This window comes from Plecotus auritus (genome assembly GCF_963455305.1).
Source record: "Plecotus auritus genome assembly, chromosome: 4".
Taxonomy (NCBI): domain Eukaryota; kingdom Metazoa; phylum Chordata; class Mammalia; order Chiroptera; family Vespertilionidae; genus Plecotus; species Plecotus auritus.
The window spans coordinates 138,964,235-138,986,324 of record NC_137775.1 but is presented as its reverse complement, the minus strand read 5'-3'; the positions used below and the strand labels follow the sequence as shown (position 1 = coordinate 138,986,324).

Genomic DNA, 22,090 nt, shown 5'->3' with positions numbered 1-22,090 from the left:
GGTGCAGGCTGGGCTGAGGGACACCCCCGCCCCGTGCATGAATTTCATACACCAGGCCTCTAGTTAATAAATAATAATACAAGAATAAACTATGTGTTTCATGTACTCACAACTGTAAACCTACTTTTGCTCTACTCTGTGTGACCTTGAAATATGATCCTCTCTCAAACCCAATTTCCTCTTCTGTAAGTGGAAATATTAATATTCATCCAGCTCATGATATTATGGATCAAAACCTAAATGAAATCTTATATGAACTATAAGTAATGATAAGTGTGAAAGGGACTCTTACCTCTCCATAGGTCATTAAAGAGGTAGGTTTAAAATAAGAGGGAAGAGAGTAAATGTTATGAGCCAAGTAGAGCAGTGAGCACAAGAAATATGAACTTCCTCTTAGGAAGCTTTCAGTCCTTGGGTAGGGGTGAAAGTCCCTGGGTAGAGATTTTTTTTTAAATAAGCAAACAAAGATAGAAATACATAATAAAATTTGAGACATTTTCAGGGTTGAATAACAGACAATGTTACTAGTGTGATTAGGAAAGGTCCCTCTGACCAATGAGGAGGTGACATTAAGGCCGGTTCGTGGCCCTTGGAAGAGCTGGGCTGGGAGACAGGCTACCCCTGCTGTGCTGCAGAGGGCACAGAGGAACAGTGGGAAGGTGGGCAGGGCCAGGATGTGCACCATAGGGTCGTAGTAAGGGATCTGAACAGTGTTTTAATACAATGAGAAGGAAGTGGAGGATTGATGCTGGATAGGGGCACAGATGATTCATGCTCTGGAAAGATCGCCCTATGGTCACAGCAGACTTCATGGCAGCAGGAGTGGGAGTCTGAGACTGGTTGGAAGCTATCAGAGGTGACAGTAACCTTGACTACCGGGGCAGTTTTAGAGAAGTGGGTGGAATTAAGATATGTTTCAGAAGAGTCTTTAACAGTAATTGATGGATTGAATATGGGGTTAAAGGAAAAAGAGAAATCAAGGAGGAATCTCATATCTGTGCTTATGACATGGATGGGTTACCATTTACTATGATGGGCAAAACTTTGAATGCTTATAGGCCTGTTCCTCATAGGTAAGGCCATGGCAAAGGGCAAGAAGTTGGTAGGGTTATGGTTTGATTAGTTTTAACATGAAGACTAAGTAATCAGTGCAGAAAATTCTCTACAATAATATACTGATACTAGGCGCCAGTAAGTTTGCTAAGTACTTTTCACACAATATCCCATTAAATCCACAAAACACTACTAATGAGGTGCTGTTATTCTAATTTCACAGAAGACACTGTGATTTAGATGAACATTTCTAAGTGAGAGTGTGATGAGTCAGAATCACAGCAAAGCCGAGATCTGTCTGGCTGTGGAAGTGTGTATACACACACACACACACATACACACATATATGTATATATATGTATGTATACACACACACACACACACACACACACACACACACACACACACACACTGTATAGCATTCTCTTAATTACTAGGCTGCCGTATAGAGATGAGAAATACCAGATTTGGGATTCACCACCTCTTTTATACATTTAAAACTTTTGGCTATTTTAGGAAATATTTTGTAAACCTACTGAAATTTCACTATAGGCACACGCTATTATAGATAAGCCCAACTTTAATATACACATATATGACATAGGTACATATTCAATCAGACAAACAAAACAGAAATGAACATATAGAAATGCTTTGTAACTGTATCAGAGAAGAGATAATCATTGACTGAGTCTTGAAATATAAATAAGTGAGTAGGCAAGGCATTGAAGGCACATGAATGAGAGAACAAAGGCATAGAGGTATGAAACAGCCTGGCATTGTCAGGAAGCATCTCATTATGGCCTAATGGCTGTGTGAGTGGGAAAAATATGAATGAATGAAACAGTGAAAAGGGGGAGAGAGAGAGAGAGAGAGAGAGAGAGAGAGAGAGAGAGAGAGAGAGAGAGAGAGAGAGAGAGAGAGAGAGAGAGGGAGAGAGAGAATACATAGTGTCAAGGGCTACATCATGGAGACTTTTGTATGAAATATTAAGGCATTTAAGAATTATCCTATAGTGCATACAGTAAGTAACCACTGAATTTTTTTCAGCAGATTTTACTGTAATATCCTCATATTTTACCCTGGCTTTTGATGTTGGAGATGGATTAGCATGGGTCACAATTACCAAACCAGAGACTGAGAGACGAAGTTGGAAGACACCCCCATAGCAGACACTTAAAGACACACACAAAGAGGAAAATCACCAGTTACAATGTTTGCTAAAGAAACACATTTAGATATATTAGTACCTGCTCACAAATCACACAAGTAATTTTGCACTCCTAAAGAAAGCTTAGTAAAATAAAATTTCCCTAGTCTTTATTAGCTAAATGAAGAGTACATAGGCATTAATTACTGCATACTAAAAAGAAGAATTGACCATATTAATTGTCAGTGTATGATTTTACTGTAAAATTTGTGGGCCTTTCCACTGATAATAATTTCTATTCCATTACAGTGTACTCAAACTTATTTCCCCCACAGCAGATTTTTACCATTGATCTAGAATCAAATATCTTAGCTTCCCTCCATTCTTATTCCTGCTGTGTATGCACCTTCCCTTAATCTTGTCCACATTCTACATAAGTAGGTTTTGAGTAATTTAAGTTTGAGGAAACATAACCTTCGTCCCTGCCGAGACAACAGCAGTTTTTGTAACCACAGTCACAAATGATTCACCAGGAAGACCCTGCAGCCTGCAGTACAGAAAGTCAGAGGTGTGGGAGAATCTGCCGATTGGGATCAGAATCTGCAGCACTTATTTCTGATTCAACACCAAGAGATTCCCTCCAGCATGGTAGGGGGAATGTGTTCCCTCAGCTCAATACATACCTGGCTGCACTAGACGTTCAGAAGATGAGATTATCAATAGATTGCTGGGAACCAAGGGTGGGTAGTAGGAAGACTTGGCAATGGAATTAACTATTTAGCACTGAAGCACTGCTGTGCCACAGAGCTGCCTGTGTAGTCAGACAGTGAGACTCTGGGAGGGGACACTTACCACGGCTCAGCAGCCTCTGCTGGAATAGGACGTGACAAGTAATTCTTCACTGATTCTAAAGCAGGGAGAAGCAGAAAAGAAAGGTTCAGGTACTGAGCAGATGTGAGGAACCCAGTCTATAAAGGTGGAAGGACTGAACGGGCACAGGTTACCCAACTGCTTCCATACTGACATCCAGGACTGGAGGAGAGGTGAGCCCGGGGGCCCGGAGCCACATGTGTGCCTGATGCAGCACCAGGTGGGCTCTCTGAGCACCCTGGGGCCAGTGCACCCATCATTGTCCTGGGGAAGCTGCAGTCTCGGGCGCTTCAAGCAGTGAAGATCTCTGGATTCTGAGGGCTTTAAATGGGATCAGGACTTTCCCTCCATCTCTGCAAAGACCCAAGAGGAAAGCACCATGATGATGTCAGTTCAGGTCTCTTGTGGGAGCCATGAAAAATTTCTGTTTGCCTGTTGTGACAGCCAATTTGTTTTATATAATATTAGTTCCATGGATGAGGGAGCTACTTATGGCCACATGCTTTGAAAAGAACCACGTTTGAATTTATTCTTTGTTGAAACATAAAGAGAAAAAATTACTACTTTTAAATATATTTGCAGATTGTTGACTATTATTCAATCTTCAGCTTACTTGAAACAGGAAGATCATATCAGTACTCCAAGGGAGACATTAATACCCAAAGTAGACTTATATTGCTACACTTCAGTACATTTTTAATTAAAGTTTTTGCTACAAATGTTTGTGTCATAACATGTGCTAAATAAATTTATCCTGTGATGGGGCCATCATTACTTTGTCAACTGCCTTTGGGAGCCACTTGACCAATATTTTATGTTTTGGGACAAAACTCCAGTTTACCAAACATCACTTCTCTATCATCTGCTGACCTCTGAAACAAACCCCCACAGAAAGAAAAGCTGTCAGATTCACTATCCTTTCCTGAAATGGTAAATGGAGATATTAACGGTTATAAACAACTCAATCTGCCACACTTGCTTATGGCAATTAAGCAACCTTCAATATAGTTCTCTTATAGGACTGAAGTATGAAAACCAAATTGTAGCAAATAAAAATAAGGCAATTCTTTCAGATCTCTGGCCTCAATTTATCTCAAAACCTGGGAAAAACTATGACAGCCTCTACAGTGTATAATTGGATATTATTCACAATTTTCCAACAAGGATTTAAAATATACTCTCATGTGGTGGTCACTGATAGAAATGGAAATGAGTGTGTCCACTAAATGACAGCTGTGCTAACCAGGTCTGGTTGCCTGCTGTGCTGACAGTGGGGGAGGGAGACTGGAAAGGGGAGCACACTTCTCTAAAGATAAGAAATGCCCATCTGTTGTGAGGAGCTTCTGTGAATTGCTGTGACTGTGATCCTTCATACAAGATGCTTGGGGGTCCAAATTTCATGCAAATAATCCCAAATAGGTTAGAGATGATACAAACCGGCTCTAGTCCATGACATATTGACACAGCCTATCCTAGAATTCAACTATATAGGCTTTTCTTGGAGCTGTTTTTGTCTCCATCTGTTGGCAGTTCTAGGTTGGAGAATTTTTCAGACCCCTGTCCAGGATATATGGGAGAAAGTCAGGAAACCCTGGGAACTCACTGTCATGTTGTTCCTCATCATGGGGACTCTTGGTTGTCGCCGGCTCTTTCTCAGTCTTCTGTCTGTTGTTGTGTTATGTCCAGGTTTTTCAACCATAAGGGGAAGTTTATGTTTTCATTCCTGAGTAGGATGTTACCATGATTTGTTATCTAGTCACCATTTGGACAAGCAAGAGGCCTTGAAGCTTTATTTTATTAGCTTGATGGTAAATCTACTTCTGGATGTAGGAGAGTTAACTGCAAATGCAATGTCCTCAAGATGACCACAGAGTACATGGAAGGAATGATCATACAAGTTTGCATACAAGTGTGTGTGGGGGGGAGGCGGGGGAGGAGGTCAGGAGGAATAATGGATGAGGAAAATGTGCTAGGCTTAATGTAATAGAGGTCACGGTGGGATCAAATTTGTTTGAGTTATACTATATGGTGTAAACCAGAAAGAGGAATCAGAGCGAGTGGTCAGAGTGGGGAACTTGACATGCAGATGTCAGAGGTAATACAATTATTAGCAATAGAAAGGTCTATCTACGGTATAATGACAGAAATGGGTGACCTAGAGTGGGTTAGAGGTCAAAAACATTGAAAGGAGTTAGAACCAAACTAACTGAGAGGCCAGAATGCCAAATGGATATGCAAAGATGTAGGCATTCCACGTTGATGACAGAATTGGTTTTACCAGGGTAAAATGGAGGGGATGGATGGTAAATGATGAAGACAGGGGGGATGATGGTGCTGTAGCTTAAGAACACAGGCTTCCAAGGAGCTGGAGTTATTCAGGGAAAAGGAAAGAGCAATGGTCTGGAAGGAGTAGAGTATCAAGAAAGATACCTTCTTCACCTCTACCCACTATTAGAGGAAATATCGGAGGCAAAGGGTCTGTATTTGAGAGAGCTGAGGAGAATCAGAGTTCTCAGTGAACAGTCAGGTTCAAATAGAGCAAAACAGAGAAGAATGCATTCAAGAAAGAGAGTCAGAATATAAAGCATTTTCCTGAACACAGAGCACAAGTTTTAGAAGACAATTAACAATGATTGTGGTACTTCACTGTTTTTCAAAATTTAATAAATCTTTATTGTTCAGATTATTACAATTGCTGCTCTTTTCCCCCCCAAAGCTCCCTTCCACCGGGTTTCCACCCCACCCTGTGCCCTTACCCGCCCCCCCCCCCTCACTGTCCTCATCCATAGGTGTAGGATTTTTGTTCAGTCTCTTCCCACACCACCCACACCCCTTCCCCCCTAAGAATTGTCAGTCCACTCCCTTTCTATGCCCCTGATTCTATTATATTCACCAGTTTATTCTGTTCATCAGATTTTTTTATTCACTTGATTTTTAGATTCACTTTTTGGTAGATATGTATTTGTTGTTCATAATTTTTATCTTTACCTTTTTCTTCTTCTTCCTCTTCTTAAAGGATACCTTTCAGCATTTCATATAATACTGGTTTGGTGGTAATGAACTCCTTTAGCTTTTTCTTATCTGTGAAGCTCTTTATCTGACCTTCAATTCTGAATGATAGCTTTGCTGGGTAGAGTAATCTTGGTTGTAGGTTCTTGCTGTTCATCACTTTGAATATTTCTTGCCACTCCCTTCTGGCCTGCATAGTTTCTGTTGAGAAATCAGGTGACAGCCGTATGGGTGCTCCCTTGTAGGTAACTAACTGTTTTTCTCTTGCTGCTTTTAATATTCTCTTTGTCTTTTGCTCTTGGCATTTTAATTATGATGTGTCTTGGTGTGGTCCTCTTTGGATTCCTTTTGTTTGGGGTTCTGTGCGCTTCCTGGACTTGTAAGTCTATTTCTTTCACCAGGTGGGGGAAGTTTTTGGTCATTATTTCTTCAAATAGGTTTTCAGTCTCTTGCTCTCTCTCTTCTTCTGGCACCCCCATAATTCTGATGTTGGTACACTTGAAGTTGTCCCAGAGGCTCCTTACACAATCTTCATATTTTTGGATTCTTTTTGCTTTTTGCTTTTCTGGTTGAGTGTTTTTTGCTTTTTTGTATTTCAAATCTTTGACTTGATTCTTGCGATCCTCTAGTCTGCTGTCAGATCTCTGTATAATATTTTTCATTTCAGTCAGTGTATGCTTAATTTCTAGTTGGTCCTTTTTCATATCCTCGAGGGTTTTGCTAAATTTATTGCCCTTTTCTAGGAAATTCTTGAAAAACCTTATAACCGTGGTTTAGAACTCTATATCCAGTCGTTTGCTTTCCTCCATTTTTTTCATTTGTGATCTGTTTCTTTGTATCCGCAATTTGGCTGCTTCCCTGAGTTGGTAGAGTAGCTTTGTGTGCTAGGTGTCCTATATGGCCCAGTGGCTCAGCCTCCCCAGTTACCTGAGGTGGACACTCTTGGTGCACCCCTTTGTGGGCTGTGTGCACAGTCTTGTTGTAGTTAAGCCTTGATTGTTGTTGGTATCACTTGGAAGAATTGACCTCCAGGCCAGTTGGCTGTGAGGATCAGCTGTGTCTACGCTGGGAGAACTTCTGTGCTGGAGACACCCTTATGAGACAAGACCTGCAAAAGCCTCTGTGCTCAGCTTGGGTGGGGTGGAGTCTCAGGGTGGAGCAGACAGCATTGGTTTCCCATCAGCCCAGCCCAAATAGGTCCCTGTGTCTCAGTGTCTCATGGTAATCGCTGCAAGCACCTCTGGGAGAAAGCTGCCCTCGAGTTCTGCCCGCTGCCAGACAATCCAGTTTCTCCCTGAATGAGTCTGGGTCCCCAGAGTCTCACCCGGAACTGGAGTTCAGTGCAGTCTGGAGCTTTTGTCTCCCTCCTGCTTGAGAAAGCCAGCCATACACCCAGTTGCCAGCCCTCTCCATGCACGCATCTCAGTACCTCTGCCTCCTGCAGCTCCTTTGAGTCTCAGTGTGCTTTTCTCTTTCCTTCTAGTTGTAGAATTTCCATTCAGCCAGCCTTCCTGTGGTTCTGGATGATGTCCGTTTTGTCTTTTAATTGTAGTTTTGAAATTGTTGTGCGAGGCAGCAGTTTAGGTGTTTACCTATGCCGCCATCTTGGTTTCTCTTTAAGTCTTCTTTTCTTGCGACTCAATTTACCAGAATACCAAAGCTTTAGAGGGTGTTCAGCATAATGACTTGACTTGCATCTGTTCTGTTCAGACAGGCTAATTGTTTCCACAAAAAGACTCAGGTGTCCTGGGGCGAGGTCCAAATTAGAGATTTTGAGCATTTTTCTTTTTTTTTTTTTTTTCAAATTTTTATTAAGGTATTATATGTGTACATATCTTACCATTGCCCCCCCCCCCCACCCCACTCCCATACCTGCCCTGACCCCCAATGTTTTGCATCCGTTGGTTACTCTTATATGCATGCATTCAAGTCCTTCAGTTGATCTCTTATTTCCCCCACCTCTCCCTAACCTTACCGCTGTAATTAGACACTCTGTTTGATGCTTTACTGCCTCTGTAACTATCTTTTGGTTCATCAGTTTATAATGTTTTTCATTATCCCTAAATGAGTGAGATCATGTGGTATTTTTCTTTCATTGACTGGCTTATTTCACTTAGCATAATGTTCTCTAATTCCATCCAGGTGTCTACAAATGGTAGTAATTCCTTCTTTTTTATGGCAGCATAGTATTCCATTGTGTAGATGTACCATAGTTTTCTGATCCAGTCATCTGCTGACGGGCACCTAGGCTGTTTCCAAATCTTAGCTATTGTAAATTGTGCTGCTATGAACATAGGGGTGCATATATCCTTTCTGATTGGTGTTTCTTGTTTCTTAGGATATATTCCTAGGAGTGGGATTACTGGGTCAAATGGGAGTTCCATTTTCAGTTTTTTGAGGAAACTCCATACTGTTCTCCACAGTGGCTGCACCAGTCTGCATTCCCACCAGCAGTGCACGAGGGTTCCTTTTTCTCCGCATCCTCGCCAACACTTGTCGTTTGTTGATTTGTTGATGATAGCCATTCTGACAGGTGTGAGATGGTACCGCATTGTCGTTTTGATTTGCATCTCTCGGATAATAAGTGACTTTGAGCATGTTTTCATGTGTCTCTTGGCCTTCCTTCTGTCTTCTTTCGAAAAGATTCTATTTAGGTCCGTTGCCCATTTTTTTATTGGATCATTTATCTTCCTTTTATTAAGTTGTATAAGCTGCCTGTAGATGTTGGAAATTAAACCTTTATCAGTGATACCATTTGCAAATATGTTCTCCCATACAGTGGGGTTTCTTGTTGTTTTGTTGATGGTTTCTTTTGCTTTGCAAAAGCTTTTTATTTTGATGTAGTCCCATTTGTTTATTTTCTCTTTGGCTTCCATTGCCCTAGGGGCAGTATCACTGAAAAAGTTCTTTTGGCATATGTCTGAGATTTTGCTGCCTGTGGATTCCTCTAGTATTTTTATGGTTTCCCGTCTTATATTTAAGTCCTGTATCCATTTTGAGTTTATTTTTGTGTATGGTGTAAGTTGGTGATCTAGTTTCATTTTTTTGCATGTATCTGTCCAATTTTCCCAACACCATTTATTGAAGAGACTGTCTTGACTCCATTGTATGCTCATGCCTCCTTTGTCAAATATTAATTGCGCATATTGGTTTGGGTCGATATCTGGATTCTCTATTCTATTCCATTGATCTATATTTCTGTTCTTGTGCCAGTACCAGGCTGTTTTGAGGACAGTGGCTTTGTAATACAGCTTGAAATCTGGTATTGAGATCCCTCCTACTTTATTCTTCTTTCTCAGGATTGCTGTGGCTATTCAGGGTCTTTTTTTATTCCAGATGAATTTTTGGAGAGTTCTTTCTAGGTCTGTGAAATATGCTGTTGGTATTTTAATGGGGAGTGCATTGAATCTATAGATTGCTTTGGGTAGTATGGACATTTTGATGATGTTGATTCTACCAATCCATGAACATGGTATGTTCTTCCATCTGTTTACATCTTCCTCTATCTCTTTTTTCAGTGTCCTGTAGTTTTCCGCATATAGGTCTTTTACCTCCTTGGTTAGGTTTATTCCTAAGTATCTTAATTTTTTTTGGTGCGATGGAAAATGGGATTGCTTTTTTAGTCTCTCTTTCTGTAAGTTCACTGTTGGTGTATAGAAATGCCATAGATTTCTTGGCGTTAATTTTGTATCCTGCTACCTTGCCGAATTCATTTATTAAGTCTGTTAGTTTTTTGATAGAGTCTTTCGGGTTTTTTATGTACAATATCATGTCATCTGCAAATAAGGACAACTTTACTTCTTCTTTTACAATTTGGATGCCTTTTATTTCTTCTTCTTGTCTAATTGCAATGGCTAATACTTCCAGTACTATGTCAAACAGGAGTGGTGAGAGTGGGCATCCTTGTCTTGTTCCTGTTCTTAGGGGAAATGGTTTTAGTTTTTGCCCATTGAGTATGATGTTAGCTGTGGGTTTATCATATATAGCTTTTATTATGTTGAGGTATGATCCTTCTATTCCCACCTTGTTGAGAGTTTTTATCAAGAAAGGGTGTTGGATTTTGTCAAATGCTTTTTCTGCATCAATTGATATGACTATGTGATTTTTATCTTTCAATTTGTTTATGTGATGTATCACATTTATTGATTTTCGGATATTGAACCATCCTTGCATTCCTGGGATAAACCCTACTTGGTCATGGTGTATGATCTTTCTGATGTACTGCTGGATCCGATTTGCTAGAATTTTGTTGAGGATTTTGGCATCTACATTCATGAGGGATATTGGCCTGTAATTCTCTTTCATTGTGTTGTCTTTATCTGGTTTTGGTATTAGGGTGATGCTGGCTTCATAGAAGGAGCTTGGAAGTGTTCCTTCCTCTTGAATTTTTTTGAATAGTCTGAGGAGGATAGGTTTTAGTTCTTCCTTGAATGTTTGGTAAAACTCTCCTGTGAAGCCGTCTGGTCCCGGGCTTTTGTTTGCCGGAAGTTGAGCATTTTTCCATATGCCTCTTGGCCTTCTGTATGTCTGCTTTTGAGAAGTGTCTAAGTCCTTTACCCAATTTTTGATTGGATTGTTTATCTTCCTTTTATTAAGTTATATGAGTTCCCTATAAATTTTGGAGATTAAACCCTTATCAGATGTCACATTGGCAAATATGTTCTCCCATGCAGTGGGCTTGTTTTTTGTTGTTGTTGATGGCTTCTTTTGCAGAAGCTTTTTATTTTGATGTAGTCCCATTTATTTATTTTTTTTCTTAGTTTCCATTGTCCTAGGAGATATGTTGGTAAACATATTGTTACAAGCTATATCTGATATTTTGCTGCCTATGGATTCTTCTAAGATTTTTATGGTTTCCCATCTTATGTTTAAGTCTTTTATCCATTTTGAGTTTATTTTTGTGTATGGTGTAAGTTGGTGGTCAAATTTCTTTCTTTCTTTCTTTTTTTTTTTTGCATGTATCTGTCCAATTTTTCCACCACTATTTATTGAAGAGACTGTCTTGACTCCATTATATGCTCTTGCCTCCTTTGTCAAATATTAATTGAGCATAATGGGTTGGGTCAATTTCTGGGTTATCTGTTCTGTTCCATTGGTCTATTTGTATGTTCTTGCACCAGTACCAGGCTGTTTTGAGAACAGTGGCTTTGTAATATAATTTGATGTCTGGTATTGTGATCCCTCCAACTTTTTTCTTTTTTCTCAAGATTTCTGTGATTATTCAGGGTCTTTTTTTATTCCATATAAATTTTTGGAGAGTTTGTTATAGGTCTGTGAAATATTAACAAATCAACAAATGACAAGTATTAGCAGGATGTGGAGAAAAGGAAACCCTCGTACACTGCTGGTGGGGATGCAAACTGGCACAGTCTCTGTGGAAAACAGGAGTTTCCTCAAGAAATTAAAAATGAAATTCCCATTTGACCCAGTAATTCCACTCATAGGAATATATCCCAAGAAACCAGAAACACCAATCAGAAAGAACATATGCACCCCTATGTTCATAGCAGCACAATTTATAATAGCTAAGATTTGGAAACAAAAGCCTAAGTGCCCTTTAGCAGACGAGTGGATTAAAAAATGGTGGTACATCTACACAATGGAAAACTATGCTGCTGTGAAAAAGAAACAATTCTTACCATTTGCAACAGCATGGATGGAACTGGAGAGCATTATGCTAAGTGAAATAAGCCAGTCAGAGAAGGATAAATATCACATGATCTCACTCATTTGTGGAATATAATGAACAACATAAACTGATGGGGAAAAAAAAATAGATCCAAAGACATAGAAGCATTGAACAGACCCTCAAACCTCGGGGGGGAAAGCAGGGGGAGGGTGGGTGGGTGGGGAGAGATCAACCAAAGAACTTGTATGTGCATACACATAACAATGGGGGTGGTGGTGAAGGCCGGGGCTGGGGAGTGGGGGCAGACTGGAGAGAACAACGGTGGAAAAGGAGACACATATAATACTTTCAACAATAAGGAGTTGTTGTTTTTGTGTGTGTTTTTAAAAGAAGAATTGTGGTATCATAGGAGGTTAGCATGTGGGTCAGATGTGTGGGACAAATGGAGATAAAAGTCCAGATGATGAAGGATTGTCAAGCATGGCAATATTGCTTGGGATAATCTCTTAAGAGAGTGTGATTAATCAAATTTAATTAAAACCTCTTTCTCTAGTGGTCTCTATCCAAGTTCTCATATCCCGTAGAGGTGGCAGCTTTATTTTGTGCTGATAAGTCTGGCTTTGGTTTCTTCACTTTCAACGCCATAAAAATGTTTAGCTTTTAAAAGTTAATTTTATATTTAGAAGGTTTTAGCTTGTTGCCTGTCTTAGCACAACTTAATTTTCATGCCCCTAGTCCTCTACTTTAAGCCATTCTTTTGTTGGCTAAAGTTGTTTTCACATTTTTTGTTACAATTGTTATAGTCTTCTAAAGGATGAATGGACAATAATTTTATTGAGTTCTTGCATATGTTGATATGTATTTCTGTCAATATGAAAGTGAGTGATGTCAAGAGAATGAAAAGACAAGCCACACACTGGAATAAAGTTTTTGCAAAAGACATATCAGATACATAAATATTATCTAAAATGTACAACGAACTCTTAAAACTTGACAAAAAGAAAACAAATAACCTGATTCAAAATTAGCCTAATGACTTAAACACCTCACCAAAGAAGATATACAGATGGCAAGTAAATACATGAAAAGATGTTTCCAGTGTTTTGTCATCAATGAAATGCAAATTAAAAAAACAACACACCTGTTAGAATGGCCAAAATCCAGATCATTGACAACACCAATTGCTGGTGAAAAATGGAGCAATAAAAACTCTTATTCAATGCTGCTGGGAATGCACAATGGTACAGCCACTTTCGAAGACAGTTTGGGGTTTTTTTTTTTTTTTTACAAAACAAAACATATATTTACCATGTGATCCAGCAATTATGTGTCTTGGTATTTACCCAAAGTGTTTGAAAATATGCCCACAAAACCTAGCAGCTGTATTCATAATTACCAAAATTTGAAAACCATGTGTCTTTCAGTAGCACAAACTGTGCTACATACAGATAATGGAATATTATTCAGTTCCAAAAAGAAAGAACTATGAAGCCATGAAAAGACATAAAGGAAACTTAAATGTATATCACTAAGGCAAAGAAGCCAATCTGAAAAGGCTGCATACTACGTAATTTCAGTTATATGACATCTAGTCCTATTTTTACTACCTGGAGGTAGGTTCACAGTGATATATAATGAACATGTACTATTTTGTATTTCTTTTCATAACTTTTCTGCTTATTTTATCTATGGAACAGAAATAGAAAGTAAACTAATGGTATAAATTGGAGAATAAAAATTTAAAATAATCTTGGCATATTGGTGTGATATGTGAAAATCAATAAAATTATTAGTAGAGTAAATATACATACCTACATTTAAGTTTTTAAAAGAGTGCAATGGGTGTGAAGACTTTGTAACCAGTTTATAGGAAACAAGTTTTGGAAAATTAGTTAAATAAAAGACTATGGTGATGAATAATTTTGGAATGGTGACGTTTGCATAACATTTTCTAATGCAATTAATGCCACTGATGAAGCCACGGATCATTCCTTTAGCCATTGATACAGCAGTAAAACCAAAAATGGTTAGGTGAAGTCTAAATACTCCTGGATATGTGAGACAAGATGATCTAAGACGAGGATCTCCCATGGATCACTGGCATAAATTATCTGATATTGGCCTATGTAAAAAAATTCATTAATCATTCAAATGCAAGGATCTGACCATAATAATCTTCTTCAGTGTAAATGTGATCTCCTTTGTGTTTTGATAAGAATTTCTTACAGTTTTTATCTTTTATCTCTAAATTTCTTTAAAACTTTCCAGACAGCAGCCATAACTTCCTTATTTCTCAAGCTATAAATCAAGGGGTTCAACATAGGTGCCACCACAGCATAGAATAGAGCAACCATCTTCTCCTCTTCCACTGAGGACGCTGACCGTGGCCCCAGGTAGGTGAAGATGGTAGCCCCAAAGCACATGGACACCACAGTGAGGTGGGAAGCACAGGTCCCAAAGGCTTTGCTACGTCCCTGAGCAGAGCGAATACGCAGAATGGCAGCAACTATATGACCATAGGAGAAGAGCACCAGGGAACAGGGAAGCATGATCACCAGAAATCCCGAGATGGCCACCATGACCATGTTGAAGGAGATGTCCACGCAGGCTAGCCGCAGCACAGCCAGGGTCTCACAGGCAAAATGGTTAATAATGTTGTGACACAGGGGAAGCTGAAAGGTGATGATTGTTTCCATCAGTGAATTCATGAAACCAGCCACCAAGCAGCCGGCAGCCAGCCCCAGGCACAGCCCTCCATGCATGATGACTGTGTAGTGCAGCGGGTGGCACACCGCCACATATCGGTCATAGGCCATGGCTCCCAGCAGGAAGAACTCAGACCCACCCAACGCCAGGGACACATAGAGCTGGAGCACACAGTTGTGGAATGGGATGGACTTCTGGGCTGAGAGCAAGTGGGCTAGCATTTGTGGGGCAATACTGTTTGCATAACAAAGGTCCACAAAGGATAAAACAGTAAGAAAGAAGTACATAGGGGTATGAAGCCTGCTGTCCAGTCTGATCAGAAGAAAAATGAGGAGATTTCCCACAATGGTCACCAAGTACATGATCAGGAACAAGACAAAGAGGGAGACTTGTGCTCCCCAGTCACTGGTCAGCCCCAGCAGAAGGAACTCACTCACCCATGTCTGGGTTTTATTTTCTTGGCCCATGAGTTCCTGAGGATTAAACTAAAGGTGTTGATATAACAATCATGGAAACTCCGGATTGGAAAGGTGGCTTTTAGACCATTTGGAGAGCCTACCCATCTGAACCTAAAGTTTCCCTAGAACATCTCAGCCAAACTCTGCTTGAACATATCCATAGATGAAGAACACAATGGGATCCAGCTGTGCAGCTGGAAATCAAGGATAAAAGAAATTACATTCTTGGAGTTCAATTAATTAGAACATAATTTCTCCCAAACATCTGTTCTTAAATGGGAGAAGGAAATGAATGAAGTAGGACTTAAAATCCTACTCAATTTAATAGTTGTTATATAATTCCTGGCTTTCTGGTGAGAAAGTTCTTGGTCCACATGAAAGTATACTTCTGAATAATGTCCAATACCATTTAACTGCTTTTTATTTACTAGGTTTCCACTCTAAATATCTCGGACACAACCCTACTTACCTCTCCTTAGTGCAATGTATCTATGAAAACCTAAATGATTTAAATATAAATATTCTTCTAGGGTTTTTTTTACTAAATTATTTTGAATTTATCTTCTGTAACTTGTCTTTTTACTTTCATTGATTTTAGAGAGAGAGGAGGAAGAGATATAAACATCAATGAGAGAGAAACATTGATAGGCTGCCTCCTGTACAACCCCTAATGGGGATTGAGGCCACAACCTGGGCACATGCCCTGACTGGAAATTGATCTGGTGACCTCTTGGTTCATGGGTCAATGCTCAACAACTAAGCCACACTGGCTGGGCTGTATTTTTACTTTGAGAGTGTAAAGTGGGAGGCCTCCTCTCCACCTACCTCACACAAGTGGTCCAGTTAGGCAAGGTCAACCCAACGTGGTCTAATTCAAGTATCAGGTGTTGTATAGAGAAGATATACATAGCTTCTAAAATTCATATCTTATGCCCCCCAAGAGGAATTTAATGGAGTGTTTATTGATGTCAGGTTATTACTTAATAACAATATTTTAAGGAAAGAACAGCTATTCACTCACAATATAACATCAATATAACCTCACCAGTAAAGATAGAAGAATAGAAGAACAGGTCATAATTATTATTATAGAACATAATGTCATAGGCAGTAGTAGTTTTTTTTTACCCCCAAACAAAATTTCTCTTATGTTTTCTCACTTACAGAAGGAAATAAGTGATCTATAATTAAAGCATACAGATGGGAGTCTGAGGTTTTGGAGACAATCCTGTCACAATACATGTAAGATCATTATTCAAATGGCTCCCTAGATTATTCATGCCCTAACTATAGATGGACAGCAGACCACAGTTAAATTTATTGAAAGGTTCCAGTTTCAACCTTTTAGAATGTTCGATATCATACCACCAATGACACAGGTGGTTTGGGGGACTTAAGATTATAGTTCATGCCCTAACCAGTTTGGCTCAGTGGATAGAGCGTCAGCCTGCGGACTGAAGGGTCCCAGGTTTGATTCCGGTCAAGGGCATGTACCTTGGTTGCGGGCACATCCACAGTAGGAGGTGTGCAGGAGGCAGCTGATCGATGTTTCTCTCTCATCAATGTTTCTAACCGTCTATCCATCTCCCTTCCTTTCTGTAAAAAATCAATAAAATATATTTTTAAAAAGATTATAGTTCATTATTATAAAGATAGCAATATTCAGATAGCTAATCATCAAATATTCAGGATTTAGTATTGTTTTGAATAAGCTCCAAAATTTTGATAAACTTATTAAAAACAGAGCTTTCAGCTCAGCCAGCATGGCTCAATGGTTGAGAATTGACCTATGAACCAAGAGGTCCTGGTTTGATTCCAGGTCAGGGCATATGTCCAGGTTGTAAACTCGATCCCCAGGAAGGTGTGTGCAGGAGGCAGCTGATCAATGATTCTCTATCATCATTGATGTTTCTATATCTCTCTCCTTCTCCCTTCCTCTATGAAATCAATAAAAATATTTTTTAAAACAAAACAAAATAAAACAGAGCTTTCAGAAATTGTCACACAATAGAAATGATCAAACAATGCCACACTCAAGCCCGTGTACTGGAAGCTTCAGTCACCCACACCAAAATTAATTGGAACAAGATACTCAGCTACAGGACTGGCAAAGAAATATAAAATGTGTAAATATGTAAGACTCTTCACTGTGTGAAAAGATAAAGGAGTCAAAATCTTCATGAAAAAAAAATAGGTGGTTTACAATCAATACTGATATTTTCTAGAACGTTCAATATTAACAGGGGTTTTTTTTTAGCCTCAGGGCTAAAAATCAATAGCATAAGTCTTAATTTTTTGTAATCCCTTCCTTGTAATTTTCTTTTACATCATATATATTTGTACACCGATTTCTTTTTGTTCTGCTACATTCTACTCTGGAATAGAAAATATTGTCATTATACTAGTTGGAAATTTTCCTAGTCATGAAAGCCCTGATAAAAATATGGATGGGTAATTTTTACAGTGCTTTTTAAGCCTTATGTAAATGTACATCAGATACTCCAATGTTTTTTAGAAATTCACCAATAGCTAAAAAAAATACACTACAAGCCAAAACCGGTTTGGCTCAGTGGATAGAGCATCAGCCTGCGGACTGAAGGGTCCCAGGTTCGATTCCGGTCAAGGGCACGTACCTTGGTTGCGGGCACATCCCCAGTAGGAGGTGTGCAAGAGGCAGCTGATCGAGTTTCTCTCTCATCGATGTTTCTAGCTCTCTATCCCTCTCCCTTCCTCTCTGTAAAAAATCAATAAAATATATTTAAAAAAAAATACACTACAAAATACAGCTAAATGCACGACCCATCCATCCTTCCCCATCCAACTGCTTTGTACCCAACATGTGGCTTCCTACACTTGTAGTTTTCAGAATATTTGGATTGAGGGCATCAGCAGGTCCATGTTGATAGGCAAGGGAGTTTTCTGGAAAACTCATTATAACTATTTTCCCTAGGGATATCATTTTAAGTCTAAATATTTTAACTATATTTCCTTCACATGTGTTTACTTTTCCCTTTATTTCCTCTTTCCCACCTAATATCCTGATGGCTATGTTGGCATCTAAAGATGTATATACACATATTTCAAAAATTGTTGACAACATAGATGTTGAAGAAATCAATAGTTATTTTGTGCTGCCTACTTTGTGTTTGGGTTGCATTAAATAACTATGCAAATCACAAATAAAACCTAAAACATACCAAAGTAGGATAAATTACTTTCTAGAAGTATTTCTACTGTGACCTTTGTTTAGAGGCACACCAGTGGTTTTGTCTTACATTGTATGTAAGACTTATTCCAAATAACCTTTCTTTAGTCCCATCTGTCAACAGCTCAAGTGTAAGCGTGATGCAGCAGCTCCTCCAGGTATATGAGCAGGTCTGCATGTGCACACAAGTGGCATGGATTGAAGGTGATGGTTAATGGTGGATCCATTTACACTGTTTGAACTTCTATAACCAGGACTTACACAAATGTCAGTTTTTAAAAATCAAACAAACAACATCAAAACAAGTGATGTTTCCTATTTCCAAAAACATATTCATAGGAAGGTATTTGTGCTTAAAGCCATGTTGTTTTTGCTTAGTTATGTAGTCAAGCAAGTGTATTTCCAAGTGACATGTTATTTGTGTAAGCAACTTTTAAAAATAAAATCTATTTCATATTTTTAAAAAGTGATATGTTAAAGTCAAAGTAAAATCTGTTTCTTTGTAAAATTGTTTCAAATAACTTACCCAACTCAATTACCCTGTGAATCATTGAACAGCCAGGTTCAATTTCAGAAAATCTTGTCAGTCTTGTCTATTGTTTTGGTGGCAGATGGTGGGAAGAAAGCAAACAAGCTCCTGAAATACTCTTGCCAAGCCTACAATCAAAAGTTCCCTGGGGTGGGAAGAATGTTAAGAGAAGAATTGAAAACCATAACTACACTTTTTTCTATATCAAGTTGATATGAACACTTTATTTGCTAAACACCTGCTCTGTACAAGGCATTCTATTAAATACTTTATATATCTATTAATATCCTATATAATAAAGAGGTAATATGCAAATTACCCCTCATGCCCTCACAAAATGGCTGCCTATGACCAGGCCGGCAGGGGGGTTAGTGAGGGATGACCAAATGACTGAACAAGCAGACTGCGTGGGGTGACCAGGCTGGTAGGGGGGGGGGCAGATGGGGGTGATTAGGCTGGCAGAGGGGCAGTAGGGGTGACTAGGCCAGCAGGGGGGGGCAGTTGGGGGCAACCAGGCTGGCGGGGGGGGGGGCAGTTAGGGGCGACCAAGCCAGCAGAGGGGGACAGTTGGGGGCGATCAGGCTGGTGGGGGAGGGCAGTAAGGGGTGACTAGGCTGGTGGAGGGGACAGTAAGGAGTGACCAGGCTGGCAGGGAGGGGGCAGTTGGGGACAACCTGGCCGGCATGCAGAGGCAGTGAGGGGCAAACAGGCCAGCGAGGCGGGGTGGGGGGGGAGTTAGGGGTGGCCAGGAAGGCAGGTGAGCAATTAGGAGCCAGCAATCCAGGATTGTGAGAGGGATCCCAGATTGGAGAGGGTGCAGGCTGAGCTGAGGGGACCCTCGCGCCCCCCCCCCCCCCCCCCGTGCATGGATTTTGTGCACCGGGCCTCTAGTAATGTAATATAACAATCTTCACAATACTGAATTTTGGCTAATTATTTCTATTTTGCAGATAGAAAAATGAGGTGAAGTGAGTAGATAGTGGAGGAGTCAGCAGGTAAACTGATTATCTGATAACCTGGAGCACATCTGCTATGCTCCTCCTCTACATAGCATGACCCCTGTGTTTGTACAGCACAGTGACAGTCATTGTTTAAAGGCTGTGGACTCACCTAACACAAAAATCAGGAGGACTGACTTCCTCCTTTTGATCCCATTCACTTCAGAATCATGGTTGACCAGAGTAGGCCCCTCCCACTCACCTGTGAACTTAAAGTCTGGCCTTTAAGCCACATGGCTAGCATGACAAGGAGAAACAGGAGCGCAGCACATGTCTCCCATTAGGAACTCTTCTTGATGTATGTGACTAACTGTCCTCTTTTATACATTTGAAAAGGCGATCATGCTTCTACTTTGTGTCGGATATGGCAATTAATACAACAACGTAGAGTAGATCCATGGCAGGAAGTCTTTTCTTCCTCTAAGAAAAAAAAATTAAAGGGCTCTGCTTATAGACTATAAGGACACAATAATGGTCTAATATAAGAAGTAGATAAATCGAATGTTTATTTTTTAAGTTAGCAATCAAAAGAAAATGTGAAGCTAAGGATATTTTTGTCTAGTTCAAAGAATATCCCTAACTAGTAGAAGGTGAAGCATGACAAAGGATCCTGGACTGTAGGGACGCATCTTATCTGGTTGGGAAGACTTGTCCTTTCTGAGCCACTCCCATGGGAACTTGGAATCTATTCCCTGTGGCTGTGAGCACTTATAAATAGTGCTTACATATCCTCACTGTTTGAGGGATATGTAAGCACTTTTGTAAATAGTTTGTGTAAATAGTTACTGTCACACTAACATAAAAAAAGAGGTTATGTTTCCCCATCATTTGGCAATCACATCAAAGACAGAGATAACATGTTGAGCAGCTGTGTAGTTAAGCTGAAATCACTACAGAGGTGGAGAAGAGAAGCAGGAGTTCTTTCCACACTCATAGGAATGTTTTCTTTCCATAGTGTCCCATTCAGGTCCCACCACAAATACACTCGCTTGTGCCCAAGCTGTTCACAGATTCCGTTTCATACCTGCTTAGTTGTACACTCACAAATATAAAACCAAAACGACTTTGTGAACATACTAAATGCCACTGAATTGTGTACTATTTGATGTTATGTGAATTTCACTTCAATTTTTAAGGAAGTTTTCACAGACCAGTGATACTAGTATATGTCTTTCTAAATATCTAAATGTCTTTCTCAAAAAATCAAAACTTGCCCAAATTTAAGTAAATAAGCAGAAAATAGGTAAACAAATATTTGAAAGAGAAAGCTGTGCAAAATGGACACATGAAAGAAAAGGAGGGGATATTGAAATGTAAATAAGAATAATGAGAGAAGATGTTGATAAGCTAATATGGAACAAAGTAAAAAAGAGAAAATGGTTGGTAAGAAAGAAAACCAGAGAAGGAAGACAAAGAAAAAGAAGAGTACAATGAAGAAACCAAGGCAATAAAAATGAAACTATTAGAGGAAGAGATGGAAACTATGAAAATGAAAGAAAAGAAAGTAGAAATTAACATTTATAAAGGCCATTTTCTTGACATTTAATAAATTTACACATTGCTAGCTATATGTATGCCAAGGCTTCCAATACTTTATTTATCCTGGTATTCTGTCCCAGTGTGTGGTGTTCAGTCATTCCTTGCAGGGAGATTTTTTTATAGAATTTGGTACTATCATGGTGGAAACCTTGATCAAAATATACTTATCAGAGTGATCAATGGATCCTCAGAAAATCTGAAAAGTGATATCTTTCAAGACAAGACCACACATATGCATATACAAAAATCTTCAGGACAATTTTTTTTCAGTTACATTACTGAAAAATTCAAAATTCTCCACCAAGAGCTAGAAGACTCAAAAACACTTCATTAAGGCATGTATATTTGGCATTGCTGAATATTTCCACACAGGCTTAATTTTTGCTCTTTGGCCCCTTTGTTATAATCTGCTTTGTGAAGAGGAGCAGTACTTCACCAGAGTCCCCTGTGCATTGAAAAGCACGGTGGAGATGTTCACAAACCCACATTCCTGAACTCAGAGTTTTTAGAATCATTTTCAGAGGACATAGATGTGGGACGAAAAGAAAAAAACTAAGTAAAATGATAGAGAGCAGGAAGGAATGGGGGGACGGCACAGATTTGAGTTGGAGGAAAAGCAAGGGCTTCTGGATCCATCTGCCTCCTGTGGGCAGAGTCTCCCCTCCTCCCTGCTCAGCTCCTTTCCAGCCCTTTGCCATTATCAGGCTGTTTTCTTTTCTTTGCCCCAAAGTACTTAAAGGATGAGCATCAAGCTAGAACCAGTCACACAATTTTTTAAATCAAGTAGAATACCTGCATTTATCATTACCAACAACAGATTTCTTTCTTTGGATCATTTTCATGCAACTCAAACATTTTATTTTCATTTTGAAAGACCCTTTCCATTGGACTGATGCTTTATGAAAAAGCATATATTCTAAAATCTTACCACATCAGTTTTCACA

At 39.5% G+C, this 22,090-nt stretch overlaps 1 protein-coding gene across 1 annotated transcript; it reads right to left on the bottom strand.

Annotated features, from left to right (window-relative positions):
• Positions 1–13,942: 13,942 nt before the first annotated feature.
• On the bottom strand, positions 13,943–14,884 carry LOC308247209 (olfactory receptor-like protein OLF3; the record flags this gene model as incomplete). Its single annotated transcript, XM_080665987.1, has 1 exon — positions 13,943–14,884. One exon carries the CDS (start codon positions 14,882–14,884, stop codon positions 13,943–13,945), a length of 942 nt encoding a protein of 313 aa, XP_080522113.1.
• Between the last annotated feature and the right edge of the window lie 7,206 nt (positions 14,885–22,090).